The sequence below is a fragment of the Palaemon carinicauda genome, chromosome 13 (genome assembly GCF_036898095.1).
Source record: "Palaemon carinicauda isolate YSFRI2023 chromosome 13, ASM3689809v2, whole genome shotgun sequence".
NCBI lineage: Eukaryota > Metazoa > Arthropoda > Malacostraca > Decapoda > Palaemonidae > Palaemon > Palaemon carinicauda.
Window position 1 is genome coordinate 5,912,936 of NC_090737.1, and position 17,342 is coordinate 5,930,277.

Genomic DNA, 17,342 nt, shown 5'->3' on the forward strand with positions numbered 1-17,342 from the left:
GCAGATGGTCAAGGTCCGAGGATGACCAACTAATCTTCGAGCGTCTCATGGCTAGGCGGCGGGGAGAGTCTACAAGGCTTAAGAAGTCGCCCTGGGCAGAGGCAGGGACTCCCAAGCCGAGAACTTCTCCCGTGGCATACCAGACGCTCGATCTAGACGAGAGTTTAGATGGAGGGAAGGCAAAGGCCGTCTTCCCCAAACTCCTCTTGGTTTCCAACCAATCGCCTAAAAGCCGTAAAGCTCTCTTGGACGAGCGAGAGAGGACAAGTTTTGTAAAGGCTGGCATGTCAGCAGGTACGCCTAAAACAAACTCAGATGGTGGCGAACGAGGAGCAACAGAGACGAAGTGTTCGGGAAACAACTCTTTAAAAATTAACATGACTTTCTTAAAGTCCATTGATGGCGGAACTGTTCTGGGTTCATCAATATCTGAAGGATGATCCTCAGGCTGAGGGTCAGCAACGTCCTCATCCGAAGGTTCCTCATCTGACAACTGTTGAGAAACAAGCAAAGGGGTTGGCAATGCTTGACACGCTGCGTCCACCCGCACTGGTGCATAAGTAGCGGACCAGGACGCAACGTCCTGTAACTGCTTGACAGTCTGTGAACTGTCAACAACAACAGGTGCGTGAGGACGCACAGCGTCCACCCGAGACTGCTTTGACCGCCTAGTCTGAGCAGTCAAAACAACTCTAGACTGCGGATGTTGACGCTCAGCGTCAAAACAAGTCAACTCCGATGGTTGGCGAACGTCCTGAACGTTCTCAGGAGCATCAGCAAGTTGCCTAACGTCCAAAAGCGGCTGAAAATCCACACAAGACCACATCGAGTGTGGTTCTAAACAAACTGATTGACGTGACTTGGCTACACCAACGTCAACAGGACGCACAGAGGAACGTTTGGGTGGCTGAAGGCCAGGATCTCGATGAGATAAACGGCTAGTCTCAACGGAAACCTTATCGGCATTGTAGTCTTCCATAAGGGAGGCAAGCTTAGACTGCATGTCCTGCAGTATAACCCATTTAGGGTCCACGGGAATGGGTGCGGTAACCGACGGGGTTAACGTCTGAGACGGCACAACCTTGCCTTGCTTAGGCGGCGAGCAGTCATCCGACGACTGCAACGGGTCCGAACTGTCCCAATGACTACATCCAGGACGTTGGACCTGTCCTGAAGGGACCGACTTCCGTTTAAGAGGCCTAGAAACCTTGCTCCACGGTTTCTTGCGTGAAAAGCCTTCGGAAGACGAGGAGAAAATAGGCTCTCTCGTCTTACGGTAGGGGCGATCTTGGTGAGATACACCTGATACCATAGAGGGAACGTCTGTTCGCTGATCAAGGCCTCTCGAACCCATAAGTCGTACGACATTACTTCTCCCCTGGGCTTGGGAGCTTGCAAGAGGTCCCGGACTAGGAGAACGACAGGCACGAACAGACGAACCCTCGGTCGCAACACTGTTCACAACACTTTGCGCACTAATCACTTTCCCACTTTCCGCCGTGGCACTATGACACTTAAGTTCCTTCACGTCAGCCATGAGTTGATTACGATCAGTTGCTAACGCTTCAACTCTTTCCCCCAAGGCATGAATAGCACGTAACATATCTTGCATAGATGGTTCCTGAGTGCTAGAAGGGGGGTTAGGAACAACCACTACAGGGGAAGGATTAGGTTCAGGGGCATGTGGAGAGGAAAAATCTACAGACATAGATGAACTCCTCCTTACCCTATCTCTCTCTAGCCTACGTGCATATTTATCGTATTCGAGCCAATCGAATTCCGAAAGGCCCACGCATTCCTCACACCGATCTCCCAATTGACAGGTTTTACCCCGACAATTGGAACAAACAGTATGTGGGTCGAGAGAAGCCTTTGGAAGACGCCTATGACAGTCCCTAGCATTACACTTCCGAAATCTAGGTACTTGTGAAGGGTCAGCCATTTTGAATTAGTCAAAGAAAATTCCAAAAAAAAAAAAAAACCAAGTCATCAACAAATAATCTGATTCAATAAAGAGTTCAAGAGTTTATGTTGAGGAAAAACACCTGCACTGCGAAAGCTCAAACCAAAATGAAGTACTTCACCAAATATGTTGTGAAAACTCCAGGTTCTACAGGGAGTATTGATACGTCTTGTCGTCAACGTCGACAGAGAAGAATTGAAGGGTTTGTTTACATGCAAGAGTGGTATCTGGCCGATAGTTGGCGCTGGTGGGCACACCCGCTACCTTCATAGCTATCGCTCGCGAGTTTTTTGAGTGTGTTTTCTGTCGAGCCGCTGAGTAGCAGCTATTATATATTCACCGGCTAAGTTAAATATTTAAAAAAGTAGACTCTCTGAGGAGGACCAGCCCCCGGAGAGGCTACTAAAGAAGAGTCAGAGTGGCAAGTCGTGGGGGAAGAAAAAGCAGACCTGGATTTCTTTGACTTCGAGGAAAATCCTGAAGAAGAAGAATCCATTTTCAACTTCTTATCTTCCTCTTGCCAAACTTCACCCACTGAGAAGGCAGCCACTCCCTACACTCATTACAAGGTGGGGCCTCCATATACTTATGGCCTTTGCAAGACCGGCAAATTGTATGAGGATCTACCTCAATACCATTCATAAAGGTACCACAGATGTTCGGTGGTACCTCTGGGCATGTCTGCATAACAGGCAGTCGGAAGCAATCACTCACACAAGCACTGCTGAAAAGAAAACGCAAAACAAAGATTAAAAAATCTGCCAAAGTTCCAGGCCGGGAGAGTATGTCTACACTCTCCGATGGCTGAAATCAAAGTGAAGAGCTGTGAACTGGCAGGGGGGGAAATTTGCCTCCCCGCTACCAACAGGTATTAAACTACCCACTGGTTGTTTACACCTCATTAAACTTTTTAGCTGCCATATACCAGTTTGCACTATTATCATCTATAAGTGAAGGAAGATGGTTTGGATTTTGGGTAGGAACAACTGTATTTCCAATATGCTAAGTTACTGAATAACTAAAACAAATGTGAGAACTACATAGGATATGTCAAGAAAATCAAATTTTACCAGGTGACTACAAACCAGTTTACATAGTTGATATGCTAACTGCTACCTTTGAATTAATTACTGTACAGATTATCATGACTTTGGAAAAAATCCTTGTAGTGTCCTCGTCCGTATTACGGACAAATTCTCAAATAATAATATAAGGAAGATTAAGCTTATGTCAAATAATGTTTACAATTCTGCATAAAACTACCAAACCGCTATAAACTTACACCACTGAAGGTATAGTTTCTAATTTCTTCTCCAAAACCCTCCAGGTCATTTGGCCAAACCATTTTGATGAGATGATCATGTACCTATAAAAAAAAGGTATTTTCACTAAAGAAAAAAAAAATAATTCTAAAAAAGCACATATAACAATAATTAGCTGAGCTATTTGTGAAAAATGTTATTTTTATTAATAAAATAAATTTTTGAATATACTTACCCGGTGATTATATAAGCTGCAACTCTGTTGCTCGACAGAAAACTCTACGTTCAAAATACGCCAGCGATCGCTATGCAGGTAGGGGGTGTACATCAACAGCGCCATCTGTCGAGCAGGTACTCAGTACTCAATGTAAACACAGAACCAATTTTCTCCTCGGTCCACTGGGTCTCTATTGGGGAGGAAGGGAGGGTCCTTTAATATATAATCACCGGGTAAGTATATTCAAAAATTTATTTTATTAATAAAAATAACATTTTTCAATATTAAACTTAGCCGGTGATTATATAAGCTGATTCACACCCAGGGGGGTGGGTAGAGACCAGCATTACTTGTTTACATTATTATGAGCTAAGTATTTTGTATTTCATTTTAGCAGTTATTCAAAATAACAAACATAAAATAAATAAGTACCTGGTAAGGAAGTCGACTTGAACAATTACTCTGCCTTTTTAAGTACGTCTTCCTTACGGAGCCTCGCGATCCTCTTAGGATGCTGAGCGACCCCTAGGATCTGAAGTATCAAGGGTTGCAACCCATACAACAGGACCTCATCAAAACCTCTAATCTAGGCGCTTCTCAAGAAATGACTTTGACCACCCGCCAAATCAAGTAGGATGCGAAAGGCTTCTTAGCCTTCCGGACAACCCAAAAACAATAATAAAACATTTCAAGAGAAAGATTAAAAAGGTTATGGAATTAGGGAATTGTAGTGGTTGAGCCCTCACCCACTACTGCACTCGTTGCTACGAATGGTCCCAGAGTGTAGCAGTTCTCGTAAAGAGACTGGACATTCTTAAGATAAAAAGACGCGAACACTGACTTGCTTTTCCAATAGGTTGCGTCGATTATACTTTGCAGAGATCTATTTTGTTTAAAGGCCACGGAAGTTGCGACAGCTCTAACTTCGTGTGTCCTTACCTTCAGCAAAGCTTGGTCTTCCTCATTCAGATGGGAATGAGCTTCTCGTATTAACAGTCTGATAAAATAGGATAAAGCATTCTTTGACATAGGCAAAGATGGTTTCTTAACTGAACACCATAAAGCTTCAGACGGGCCTCGTAAAGGTTTAGTTCGTTTTAAATAGAACTTAAGAGCTCTTACAGGACATAAGACTCTTTCTAGTTCATTTCCAACCATACGATATGTTTGGAATATCGAACGATATTGGCCAAGGCCGAGAAGGCAGCTCGTGTTTGGCTAGAAAACCAAGTTGTAGAACATGTAGCCGTTTCGGATGAGAATCCGATGTTCTTGCTGAAGGCATGAATCTCACTGACTCTTTTAGCTGTGGCTAAGCATACCAGGAAAAGAGTCTTTAAGGTGAGATCTTTCAGGGAGGCTGATTGTAGCGGTTCGAACCTGTCTGACATAAGGAATCTTAGTACCACGTCTAAATTCCAACCAGGTGTAACCAAACGACGCTCCTTCGTGGTCTCAAAAGACTTAAGGAGGTCCTGTAGATCTTTATTGTTGGAAAGATCTAAGCCTCTGTGACGGAAGACTGATGCCAACATGCTTCTGTAACCCTTGATAGTGGGAGCTGAAAGAGATCGTTCTTTCCTCAGATATAAGAGGAAGTCAGCTATTTGAGTTACAGAGGTACTGGTCGAGGATACGGATACTGACTTGCACCAGTTTCGGAAGATTTCCCACTTCGATTGGTAGACTCTAAGGGTGGATGTTCTCCTTGCTCTAGCAATCGCTCTGGCTGCCTCCTTCGAAAAGCCTCTAGCTCTCGAGATTCTTTCGATAGTCTGAAGGCAGTCAGACGAAGAGTGTGGAGGCCTTGGTGTACCTTCTTTACGCGTGGCTGACGTAGAAGGTCCACCCTTAGGGGAAGTGTTCTGGGAACGTCTACTAGCCATCGAAGTACCTCGGTGAACCATTCTCTCGCGGGCCAGAGGGAAGCAACTAGCGTCAACCTTGTCCCTTCGTGAGAGGCGAACTTCTGCAGTACCTTGTTGACAATCTTGAACGGAGGGAATGCATATAGATCTAGATGTGACCAATCTAGTAGAAAGGCATCTATATGAACTGCTGCTGGGTCCGGGATTGGTGAGCAAAATATTGGGAGCCTCTTGGTCATCGAGGTTGCGAAGAGATCTATGGTTGGCTGGCCCCAGGTGGCCCAAAGTCTCTTGCATACATCCTTGTGGAGGGTCCATTCTGTTGGAATTATTTGTCCCTTCCGACTGAGACAATCTGCCATGACATTCAAGTTGCCTTGGATGAACCTCGTTACTAGTGATATGTCTAGACCTTTTGACCAGGTGAGGAGGTCCCTTGCGATCTCGTACAATGTCAGAGAGTAGGTCCCTCCTTGCTTGGAGATGTACGCCAAAGCCGTGGTGTTGTCCGAGTTCACCTCCACCACTTTGCCTTGAAGGAGAGACCTGAAGCTTTTCCAGGTCAGACGTACTGCCAGTAGCTCCTTGCAGTTGAAATGCATTGTCCTTTGACTCGAGTTCCATAATCCCGAGCATTCCCGACCGTCTAATGTCGCACCCCAGCCTACGTCCGATGCGTCCGAGAAGAGAACGTGGTTGGGAGTCTGAACAGTCAGGGGAAGACCCTCTCTAAGGTTGATATAGTCCTTTCACCAAGTCAGACAAGACTTTATCTTTCCGGAAACCGGGATCGAGACCGCTTCTAGCGTCTTGTCCTTTTTCCAGTGAAAAGCTAGATGGTATAGAAGAGGACGGAGGTGTAGTCTTCCTAGTGACACAAATTGATCCACGGATGACAGTGTCCCTACCAGACTCATCCACAGCCTGACTGGGCAGTGTTCCTTCTTCAGCATCTTCTGGATGGATAGCAGGGCTGGGGGCTGATCGTCTTGTTCAGCAACGTCCTCATCAGAGGGTTCCTCATCCGAAACTGATGAGGAAACGGCAACGGAGTGGGCAACGTCTGACTCGCTGAATCCGGTCGCACTGGTGGATGCGTGACGGAGCCGGACGCAAAATCATGGAACTGCTGCACAGTCTGTGAACTGTCAACAACCATGGGTGCGCGAGGAAGTACAGCGTCAACCCGAAACTGTCTAGACTGTCTGGGTTGTGCAGTCAACACCCTACCGGGTTGCTGAGGTTGACGCACTGCGTCACAACAAGTCACCTCTGCTGGTTGCTGAACGTCCTGAACGTCAACAACCACCTCCAAGCGTCGCTTAACGTCAACGTGCGACTGGCAACCCACACTGGGTCGCATCGGTGGAGGAACCACCTCAACTGGCAGACGCGAGTAGGTTACCTCAGCGTCTACAGGGCGCACAACCGACCGGTTGGAAGGTTGTTGGCCAGAAGGAGGAACCACCTCAACTGGCAGACGCGAGTAGGTTACCTCAGCGTCAACAGGGCGCACAACCAACCGGTTGGAAAGTTGTTGGCCAGAAGGTTCTTCTCCGCATTTAAGTCCTCTATCAAGGACGCAAGCTTGGACTGCATGTCTTGCAGCAAAGCCCATTTAGGGTCTACGGGAGCAGGTGTGGCAACAGACGGGGTTAGCGACTGAGGCGGAACCATTTACCATCCCTGAAAGCCTTGTTATGTGTGACATAATAGTACAGCAAAACTTCAAAGGCTCGACAAAAGTTGAGAAGTTGACCTGTAAACAACTTGGAGCGTCTCCTGGCTAGGCGCCAGGGCGAGTCTACCAGAATTGAGAAGTCTATCTGGGCAGAGGCATGAACTCCCAAGCCGAGAACTTCTCTCGTGTCCTATCAGACTCTCGCTCTATAAGCCAGCTTAAAAGAAGGGAAATCAAAGGCTGTATCCCTAAAACTACTCCTGGTGCAAAAACCAGTCGCCTAGCCAACGTAACGCTCTCTAGGAGAGCGAGAGAGCACTAGCTTAAAAACAACGGCTTCGAAGTAGCTAGGCCTAGTGTAAGTTCTGACGTTTAGGCGAACGAGGAGCAGCAGTTACAAGATCCGGACGAAGATCCTTAAAAAATCATCATGATTTAATTAAAGTCCATAGGAGGCTACGCAGCTTAAGGCTCCTCTCCAAATGACAGAGTCCTCAAGGGAATATCAGTAGGAGGGAGAACAGCAACTTCCTCATCTACAGGAACCTTGTCCGATAAAAGCTAGGTTACCTCAGTGAGTCTCTCACTGGTGCATTAGTAGCAGACCAGAAGGCAACGTCATGTAACTGCTTGACAGTCTGTGAACTGTCAACAACTGAACTGTCAACCACAACAGGTGCGTGAGGACATACAGTGTCCACTCGAGACTGCTTTGACTGTCTAGACTGAGCAGTCAAAACAACTCTAGAATGCGGAGGTTGACGCACCGCGTCAAAACAAAACAACTTAGACTGTTGTTGTACCTCGTGAACGTCAACGGAAGGTTCCGTGCATTACTGAACGTCAACATGCGGCTGGCAGGGTACACTGGAACGCATGGGTGGCGGGACTCTCTCAGCTGGAGTGCGGCAGAAGGTCGCCTCAGCGTCCACAGGACGCACAACCGTGGTTGGTTGTAGGCTAGAGGTTGGTGCAGTGTCAACCTTCTCCGCACGAAAGTCCCGCATCAATGACGTTAACTGAGACTGCATGGTCTGCAGCAAAGACCACTTAGGGTCTACAGGAGCAGGTGCGGCAACAGACGGTGTGACTGCCTGATGCGGTACCGCTTTGCCTCTCTTAGGAGGTGAGCAGTCGTCGGAAGACTGCAGCGAGTCCGAACTGACCCAGTGGCTACAACTGAGCCGTTGGACTTGCGCGGAAGGGACCGACTTGCGCTTAATAAGCCGCGAGACCTTGGTCCATGGTTTCTTACGAGAAACCTCTTCCGCAGACGAGAAATAAATGGGCTCTCTCGTCTTTGTGTGGGTGGGGCGATCTTGGGTAGCTACGCCCGAAACCACGGAGGGAAACGTCTGTTCGTTGATCAAGGCCTCTCGAACCCATAAAACGTTCGACATTACTTCTCCCCTGGGCTTGGGAGCTTGCAAGAGGTCCCGGACTAGGTGAACGACAGGCACGAACAGACGAACCCTCGGACGCAACACTGTAACACTTTGCGCATATCACTTTATCACTTCGATTTTCTGTTTTGCACTTATTTCACTGAAATCGAAACTTTTACTGATTTCTACCTGAAACACGCAATTCTACCCTTCATTAAAGGTAGTAATTGCGAAATCAGTCGTATAATGCAGCTCATTAATACTAGCAAAAAACAGAAAACATATATAAAGATAAAAAATTCAGTGGCTGGGAAAGAGACTAAACACTAGTTCAAATAAACTACGTTTACAATCTCTCACCGCACATAGCCTGGGGACAAGAATAAAACCCTAGAAACGTTTTACCTTCTTCCCCGTACAGCGACTAGGGACGAGAGTAACACGAGAACAACGTTACCCACTTGAACGGAACGTTTTCTCTCCTCTCTCTCCCTCCGTCTCTATCTCTCTCTCTCTCTTTCTCTCTTGATTTCGCACCTAAGAGAAGAGCCCAATAATATATCGTCAAAAAAACATGTTATTTGACTAAAGGAAAAAAACTGAAAGGTTTTCCAAATAAAAAGTTCCTTTAATTTAGAATTAAAACATTAAAGCTAAGAAAGAATGAACAAAACGTCAGAATCGATTTACTCTTACTGCAAAGTGAAACCTTGATACACTCTCTCTCTATCGTAACGATAGAGCGCATGTTGAACGTCCTGAACGTCAACAACTGCGTAGTCTAAAAAACTAAACGTTAGTTCATCTTTGAAAACAGTACGAAGACTATCAAAGAAATTCTTTCATAAAACATTAAATTTAAAAAGTTTTAAATTCTTTAAAGGCTAAATACGATATAACGGGCTCAACGTTGATTAACTTCGGTTCCAAGTTAGGACCGCCTACTATCAGGAAAGGTCGCATATAAACAAAACATAAAAATTTATAATTATATGTTTATAATAAATGGAAAGTTAATCGAAGAGGCCTAAAAAGGCGGAGAGATATAAAATATATAGATCTATAACGTGTTAAGCAAAATTACTAAAAACCTAAACACACTTCCGTCTAAGGGAAGGGTCGGCCATTTAAAAGTGAAAGAGAGTCCATACTCTCTTTGTCACCATAATTAAATCTATCCAAAACGAGTTCAAGTTTTGAGATGAAGATAAAACACCTGCATAGCGAAAGCTCAAAACTAGAATAGTGTACTTCACCAAATAGTTGTGAAAACAAATCCAGTTAGTAACAGCGTATTAGTAGGTCTTGCCGGTAGCCCGACAGAGAGAAAATTGGCTCTGTGTTTACATTGAGTACTGAGTACCTGCTCGACAGATGGCGCTGTTGATGTACACCCCCTACCTGCATAGCGATCGCTGGCGTATTTTGAACGTAGAGTTTTCTGTCGAGCAACAGAGTTGCAGCTTATATAATCACCGGCTAAGTTTAATATTGAAAAAAGCAATTATTTAATATGATAAATACTTGGAAGACCTCTACCTGGTATAGCAATCCACATTCAAAGGCACAGGCTAATACAGTACAGTTTATACTTTATACCAATAATCCTGATAATTTTTGTCCTCTACAAGAAATTATATATCGCCTATAAAGAAGACTTATAATGAAGAATTTAACTAGTTTCTTTAAAAATCATATCATCATCATCATCTCCTCCTACACCTATTGACACAAAGGGCCTAGGTTAGATTTCACCAGTCGTCTCTATCTTGAACTTTTAATTCAATATTCTATACTCCATTCATCCTTTCCTACTTCAAGCTTCATAGTTCTTAGCCATGTTGACCTGGGTCTTCCAACTCTTCTAGTGCCTTGTCGAGCCCAGTTATGAGTTATAAACTAATCTCTCTTGGGGAGTGCAAAGAGCATGCCCAATCCAGCTCTATCTACCTCTCACCATGATCTCATCCACACATGGCACTCGGGTGATCTCTCATATTGTTCTATTTCTAATCCTGTCTTGCCATTCAACTCCTAATATTCTTCTGAGGGCTTTGTTCTCAAATCCACAAAATCTGTTGGATATTGTTTCATTGTCATACCATGACTCATGTCCATACAGTAACACAGATCTAACTAAACTGATATATAGACTAATTTTACGTGTAATTTCAGGTGATTTGATTTCCAAATTTTACTTAATTTAGCCACTGTCTGATTTGCTTTTTTCAATCTTTCACTAAACTTCTAAAGACCCAATATTAGAAATCATAGTTCTTAAATATGATATTTTAATTATAGAATAAATTTTTGAATATACTTACCCGGTGAATATATAATAGCTGCTACTCAGCGGCTCGACAGAAAACATACTCAAAAAACTCGCGAGCGATCGCTATGAAGGTTGCGGGTGTGCCCACCAGCGCCAACTACCGGCCAGATACCACTCTTGCATGTAAACAAACCCTTCAATTCTTCTCGTCCCGCTGCGTCTCTATTGGGGAGGAAGGGAGGGCGTTTAATCTATATATTCACCGGGTAAGTATATTCTAAAATTTATTTTATAATTAAAACATCATTTTTAAATATTCAACTTAGCCGGTGAATATATAATAGATGATTCACCCCCAAGGCGGTGGGTAGAGACCAGAGTTAATTAAGTTTACAGCGTATAAGTTAAGAGTTTTTTTTGACAGTTATCAATATAACAAAACCAAAATATATAGGTACCTGGTAAGGAAGCTGACTTAGACGATTACTCTGCCTTGTAAGTCTGTCTTCCTCACGGAGCCCAGCGATCCTCTTAGGATGCTGAAAGACTCCCAGGAGCTGAAGTATCAAGGGCTGCAACCCATACAACAGGACCTCATCAAACCCCTAATCTGGGCGCTCCCAAGAAATGACTTTGACCACCCGCCAAATCAACCAGGATGCGAAAGGCTTCTTAGCCTTCCGTACAACCCAAAAAACAATATTAAAAACATTTCAAGAGACAGATTAAAAAGGGTATTGGAATTAGGGTAATGTAGTGGTATAACCCTCACCCACTACTGCACTCGCTGCAACGAATGGACCCAGTGTGTAGCAGTCCTCGTAAAGAGTCTGGACATCTTTTAAGTAAAATGACGCGAACACTGACTTGCTTCTCCAAAAAGTCGCGTCCATATTACTTTGCAGAGATTAATTTTGCTTGAAGGCCACGGAGGTTGCTATAGCCCTAACTTCGTGCGTCTTAACCTTAAGCAAACATCGGTCTTTCTCATTCAAAGTGAGAATGAGCTTCTCGTATTAAAAAATCTGATAAAATATGACAAAGCATTCTTTGACATAGGCAATGAAGGTTTCTTAACTGAGCACCATAATGCCTCAGATTTACCTCGTATTGACTTAGTACGAGCTAAATCGAACTTAAGAGCTCTAACAGGACATAATACTCTTTCCAGTTCATTGCCTACGATCTCTGATAAGCAAGGAATATCAAAAGATTTAGGCCAAGGATGAGAAGGCAGTTCATTTTTGGCCAGGAAACCAAGTTGAAGTGAACAAGTGGCTTTTTTCTGTAGAAAAGCCGATGTTCTTACTGAAGGCATGAAGTTCACTGACCCTTTTAGCCGAAGCCAAGCACACTAGGAAAAGTGTCTTGAGGGTGAGATCCTTCAGGGAGGCTGAATATAATGGCTCAAACCTGTCTGACATGAGGAACCTTAGGACCACGTCTAAGTTCCATCCAGGAGTTGCCAAACGACGTTCCTTAGAGGTCTCGAAAGACTTAAGGAGATCTTGGAGATCTTTATTGTTGGAAAGATCTAAGCCTCTATGTCGAAAGACCGAAGCCAACATGCTCCTGTAGCCCTTAATCGTGGGAGCTGAAAGGGAGCGAACCTTTCTCAGATGTAAAAGAAAATCTGCGATTCGGGCTACAGAGGTACTGGACGAGGACACAGATGCTGACTTGCACCAGTCTCGAAAGACTTCCCACTTCGACTGGTATACTCTAATGGTAGAAGCTCTCCTAGCTCTTGCAATCGCACTGGCTGCCTCCTTCGAAAAGCCTCTAGCTCTTGAGAGTCTTTCGATAGTCTGAAGGAAGTCAGACGAAGAGCGGGGAGGCTTTGATGGACATTCTTTACGTGGGGCTGACGTAACAGATCTACCCTTAGAGGAAGACTTCTTGGAAAGTCTACCAGCCATTGAAGTACCTCGGTGAACCACTCTCTCGCGGGCCAGAGGGTAGCAACCAACGTCAACCTTGTCCCTTCGTGAGAGGCGAACTTCTGCAGTACCTTGTTGACTATCTTGAATGGTGGGAATGCATATAAGTCCAGAAAAGACCAATCCAGTAGAAACGCGTCTATGTAGATTGCTTCTGTATCTAGGACTGGAGAGCAATAGATTGGTAACCTTTTGGTCAACGAGGAGGCAAAGAGGTCTATGGTGGGTTGACCCCAAGTAGCCCAAAGACTCTTACCCACGTCCTTGTGGAGGGTCCATTCCGTGGGTATCACCTGACCCCTCCGACTGAGACAGTCTGCCAAGACGTTCAAGTCCCCCTGGATGAATCTCGTCAACAGGGAGATGCCTCGAATTCTTGACCATAAGAGAAGGTCCCTTGCGATCTCGAGCAGCGTGAAGGAGTGTGTGCCTCCTTGCTTGGAGATGTACGCCAAAGTTGTGGTGTTGTCTGAGTTGACCTCTACCACTTAGTTTCGAAGAAGCTTTCTAATATCATCAAGGCCAAGTGTACTGCTAATAGCTCCTTGCCGTTGATGTGCATGCTCTTCTGACTTGAGGTCCACAGACCCGAGCATTCCCGACCGTCCAGGGTCGCAACCCCAACCCAAAACCAACGCGTCGGAGAACAACGCGTGGTTTGGGTTCTTGACTGCTAGGGATAGTCCCTCTCTCAGACTGATATTGCTGTCCCACCATTTAGGGCATGCCTTCACTGGTTCGGAGACTGGGAATGATACCGTCTCTAACGTCTTGTCCTAGTTCTAGTGAGAGGCTAGATGGAACCGGAGAGGCAGAAGGGGAAGTCTCCCTAGTGAGACAAACTGCTCCAGGGATGAGAGAGTCCCTACGAGACTGTTCCAACTCCTGACTGAACAAACGTTATCTTTTCAGCATTAGTTGGACTTCGAGCAGGGCTTGTTCTAATCGGTGGCAGACGGAAAAACCCGAAAAAAACTGGACTGCGAATCTCCATCCCCAAATATAGAATAATCTGGGATGGGATCAGTAGGGACTTTTAGGTTGACCAAAAGTCCCAACTCCCTGGCCAGACTCAACGTCCAATGTAGATCCTGCAGACAGCGAAGACTGGACGATGCTCTGAGAAGCCAGTCGTCCAAGTACAGGGAGGCTCGGATCCCCGATAGATGGAGGGATTTTGCCACATTCCTCATGAGCCTTGTAAACATGAGAGGAGCAGGACTGAGGCCAAAGCACAGGGCTCGAAACTGGTACCCCACATTCCTGTAAACAAACCTCAGAAACGATTGGGAATCCGGGTGTATAGGAATGTGAAAGTATGCCTCCTGAAGGTCGAGAGAGACCATCCAGCCGCCTTCCATTAATGCTGTCAAGACAGCCTGGTAGACTTCATCGTGAAGTTTGTCTTGACAATGAACACATTGAGCGCACTTGCCTCTTACGTACTCCTGCAGTGAACATGGCTGCCAGATCATTGGAGCCATCCCTGAGGAACTTGTTCCTGCAGAGAACGTGGCTGTCAGATCATTGGAGCCATCCCTGAAAGCCTTGTTTATGCATGACATAATTGTACAGCAAAACTTCAAACGCTCGAAAAAAGACTCCTAACAGGAGATGGTCTGGCTCTGAAGTCGACCATAAAATCTAGGAGCGTCTCATGGCCAGGCGCCAGGGAGAGTCTATGAGTGTCATATCAGACTCTCGCTCTATAAGCCAGCTTAAAAGTAGGGAAAGCAAAGGCTGTCTCCCCCAAACTCCTCCTGGTGATAAACCAGTCGCCTAGCAAACGTAAAGCTCTCTTAGAAGAGCTAGAGAGCACTAGCTTATAAAAACAACGGCTTCGAAGTAGCTAGGCCTAGTGTAACCTCTGACGTTTAGGCGAACGAGGAGCAGCAGTTACAAAAAGATCCGGACAAAGATCCTTAAAAATCAGTATGATTTATTTAAAGTCCATAGAGAGCTAAGCAGCTTTAGGTTCCTCTCTGTCTGACAGAGTCCTCAAGGGAATATCAGTAGGAGGGGGAACAGCAACTTCCTCATCTGAAGGAATCTTATCCGACAATAGCCAAGTCTCAAGCAAGGGAGAGACCTGCCGTGGTGGCAATGCTTGACAAGCAGAGTCCACACGAACTGGTGCATTAGTAGCGGACCAGGACGCAACGTCATGTAACTGCTTAACAGTCTGTGAACTGTTAACAACAACAGGTGCGGGAGGACGCTGGGCGTCCACTCGAGACTGTTTTGACTGCCTAGTCTGAGCAGTCAAAACAACTCTAGACTGCGGTAGTTGACGCTCAGCGTCAAAACAAGTCAACTCCGCTGGTTGGCGAACGTCCTGAACGTCAACAGGAGCATTAGGAAGCAGCCTAACGTCCAAATGCGGCTGAAAGCCAACACGTGACCGCATCGAGTGAGGCTCTACATATCGTGACTGACGTGACTTAGCTACGCCAACGTCAACAGGACGCACAAAGGTTCGTTTGGGCGGCTGAAGGCCAGGATCTCCATGAGATAAACGGCTAGGATCAACGTGAACCTTATCGGCATAATAGTCTTCCATAAGAGAGGCAAGCTTATTCTGCATGTCTTGCCGTACAACTCATTTAGGAACAACGGGAATGGTTGCGGTAAGAGACGAGGTTAACGTCTGTGACTGCAAAACCTTGCCTACAAAAAGACTCTCGGAGCCTGTGTTACGTTTTTGTTTAGGCGGCGAGCAGTCTTCCGATGACTGCATAGCGTCAGAGCTGTCCTAATAGTTAAAACCAGGACGCTGGACCTGTCCTGAAAGGACTGACTTTCGCTTAAAGGGCCTCGAAACCTTGTTCCACGGTTTCTTATGCGAAAAGCCTTCGGATGACGAGGAGAAAATCGTCTCTCTCGTCTAATGGTAGGGGCGATCTTGGTGAGATACGCCTGATACCATAGAGGGAACGTCTGTTCGCTGATCAAGGCCTCTCGAACCCATAAGTCGTACGACATTACTTCTCCCCTGGGCTTGGGAGCTTGCAAGAGGTCCCGGACTAGGCGAACGACAGGCACGAACAGACGAACCCTCGGTCGCAACACTGATAACACTTTGCGCAATATCACTTTATCACTACGATTTTCTGTTTTGCACTTATTTCACTGAAATCGAATTTTTTAACAATTCACATTAGGTATGAATAAAACTGATTTCTACCTGAAGCACGCAATTCTACCCTCATCAAAAGGTTATAATTGCGAAATCAGTCGTATAATGTAAGCACATTAAAACAAGCAAAAAAAAAGTAAACATATCTAAAGATAAAAAGATCAGTGGCTGGGAAGGAGACTAAACACTAGTTCATTCAAAACTACGTTTTCAATCTCTCACCATACAGTGCCTTGGGACGAGAATAAAAACTAAAAACGTTTTATCCTTTCTCCCCGTACAGAGACTAGGGACGAGAGTAAAAAGCTGACTCGAGAACAACGTTACTTGCTTGGGACGAGAATAAAGATCGGAACGTTCTCTCTCCTCTCTCCGTCTCTATCTCCCTCTCTCTCTCTCTCTTGATTTCGCCCGAAGAGAAGAGCCCACTTACCTTTCGTCAATAAACAGGTTATTTGACCAAAGGAAAAAACTGAAAGGTTTTTCAATTAAAAAGTTCCTTTTAAATAGTATTTAAAACATTTAAGCTTTGAAAGAAAAAATGAACAAAACGTCAGAAACGATTTACTCTTTCTGCAAAGTGAAACCGTGATACTCTCTCTCTCTATCGTAACGATAGAGCGCAAACTGCGTAGCATAAATAAACTAAACGTTAGTTCATCTTTGAAACAGTACGAAGACTATTCAAAGAAAAAAACTTTCAAAAAATATTCACTTTCATTTAATAAGTTTTAAATCATTAGCTCTGTAAAAGTTATTTACGATTGAAAAGGGCTCAACGTTGTTTAACTTCGGTTTCCAAGTTAGGACCGCCTACTCTCAGGAAAGGTCGCATATAAACAAATCATTAAAATTTATTTTGATGTTTATTATAAATAGAAAGCTAATCGAAGAGGCCTAATAAAGGCGGTTGAGATATAAAATATATAGAGGAAAATCTATAATTAATTTATAACGTGATAAGATAATTGCTAAAAGCCTAAAACACACTTCCGTCTAAGGGAAGGGTTGGCCATTTAAAAGTCAAAGAAAGACCATACTCTCTCTCTTGTCATCAAAAATTAAATCTATCCAAAAACGAGTTCAAGATTTAAGATGAAGATAAAACACCTGCACTGCGAAAGCTCAAACCAAAATGAAGTACTTCACCAAATATGTTGAGAAAACTCCAGGTTCTACAGCGAGTATTGATACGTCTTGTCGTCAACGTCGACAGAGAAGAATTGAAGGGTTTGTTTACATGCAAGAGTGGTATCTGGCCGGTAGTTGGCGCTGGTGGGCACACCCGCAACCTTCATAGCGATCGCTCGCGAGTTTTTTGAGTATGTTTTCTGTCGAGCCGCTGAGTAGCAGCTATCATATATTCACCGGCTAAGTTAAATATTTAAAACTAAAAACGTTTTATCCTTTCTCCCCGTACAGAGACTAGGGACGAGAGTAAAAAGCTGACTCGAGAACAACGTTACTTGCTTGGGACGAGAATAAAGATCGGAACGTTCTCTCTCCTCTCTCTCTCTCCGTCTCTATCTCCCTCTCTCTCTCTCTCTTGATTTCGCCCGAAGAGAAGAGCCCACTTACCTTTCGTCAATAAACAGGTTATTTGACCAAAGGAAAAAAC

At 44.8% G+C, this 17,342-nt stretch overlaps 1 protein-coding gene across 5 annotated transcripts in view; it reads right to left on the reverse strand.

The window, feature by feature from the left end:
* LOC137652159 (uncharacterized) overlaps positions 1–17,342 on the reverse strand; it is a 130,606-nt gene that overhangs the window by 69,284 nt on the left and 43,980 nt on the right. For 4 of the 5 annotated variants that reach the window (XM_068385365.1, XM_068385366.1, XM_068385364.1 and 1 more), the window contains exon 2: positions 3,246–3,329. The exons of the other annotated variant lie outside the window; for it this stretch is intronic. In XM_068385365.1, coding sequence (XP_068241466.1) covers positions 3,246–3,308 — 63 coding nt within the window. In that variant the 5' untranslated portion in view covers positions 3,309–3,329. The remainder of the gene's footprint in view (positions 1–3,245; positions 3,330–17,342) is intronic. 5 annotated transcript variants of the gene reach the window in all.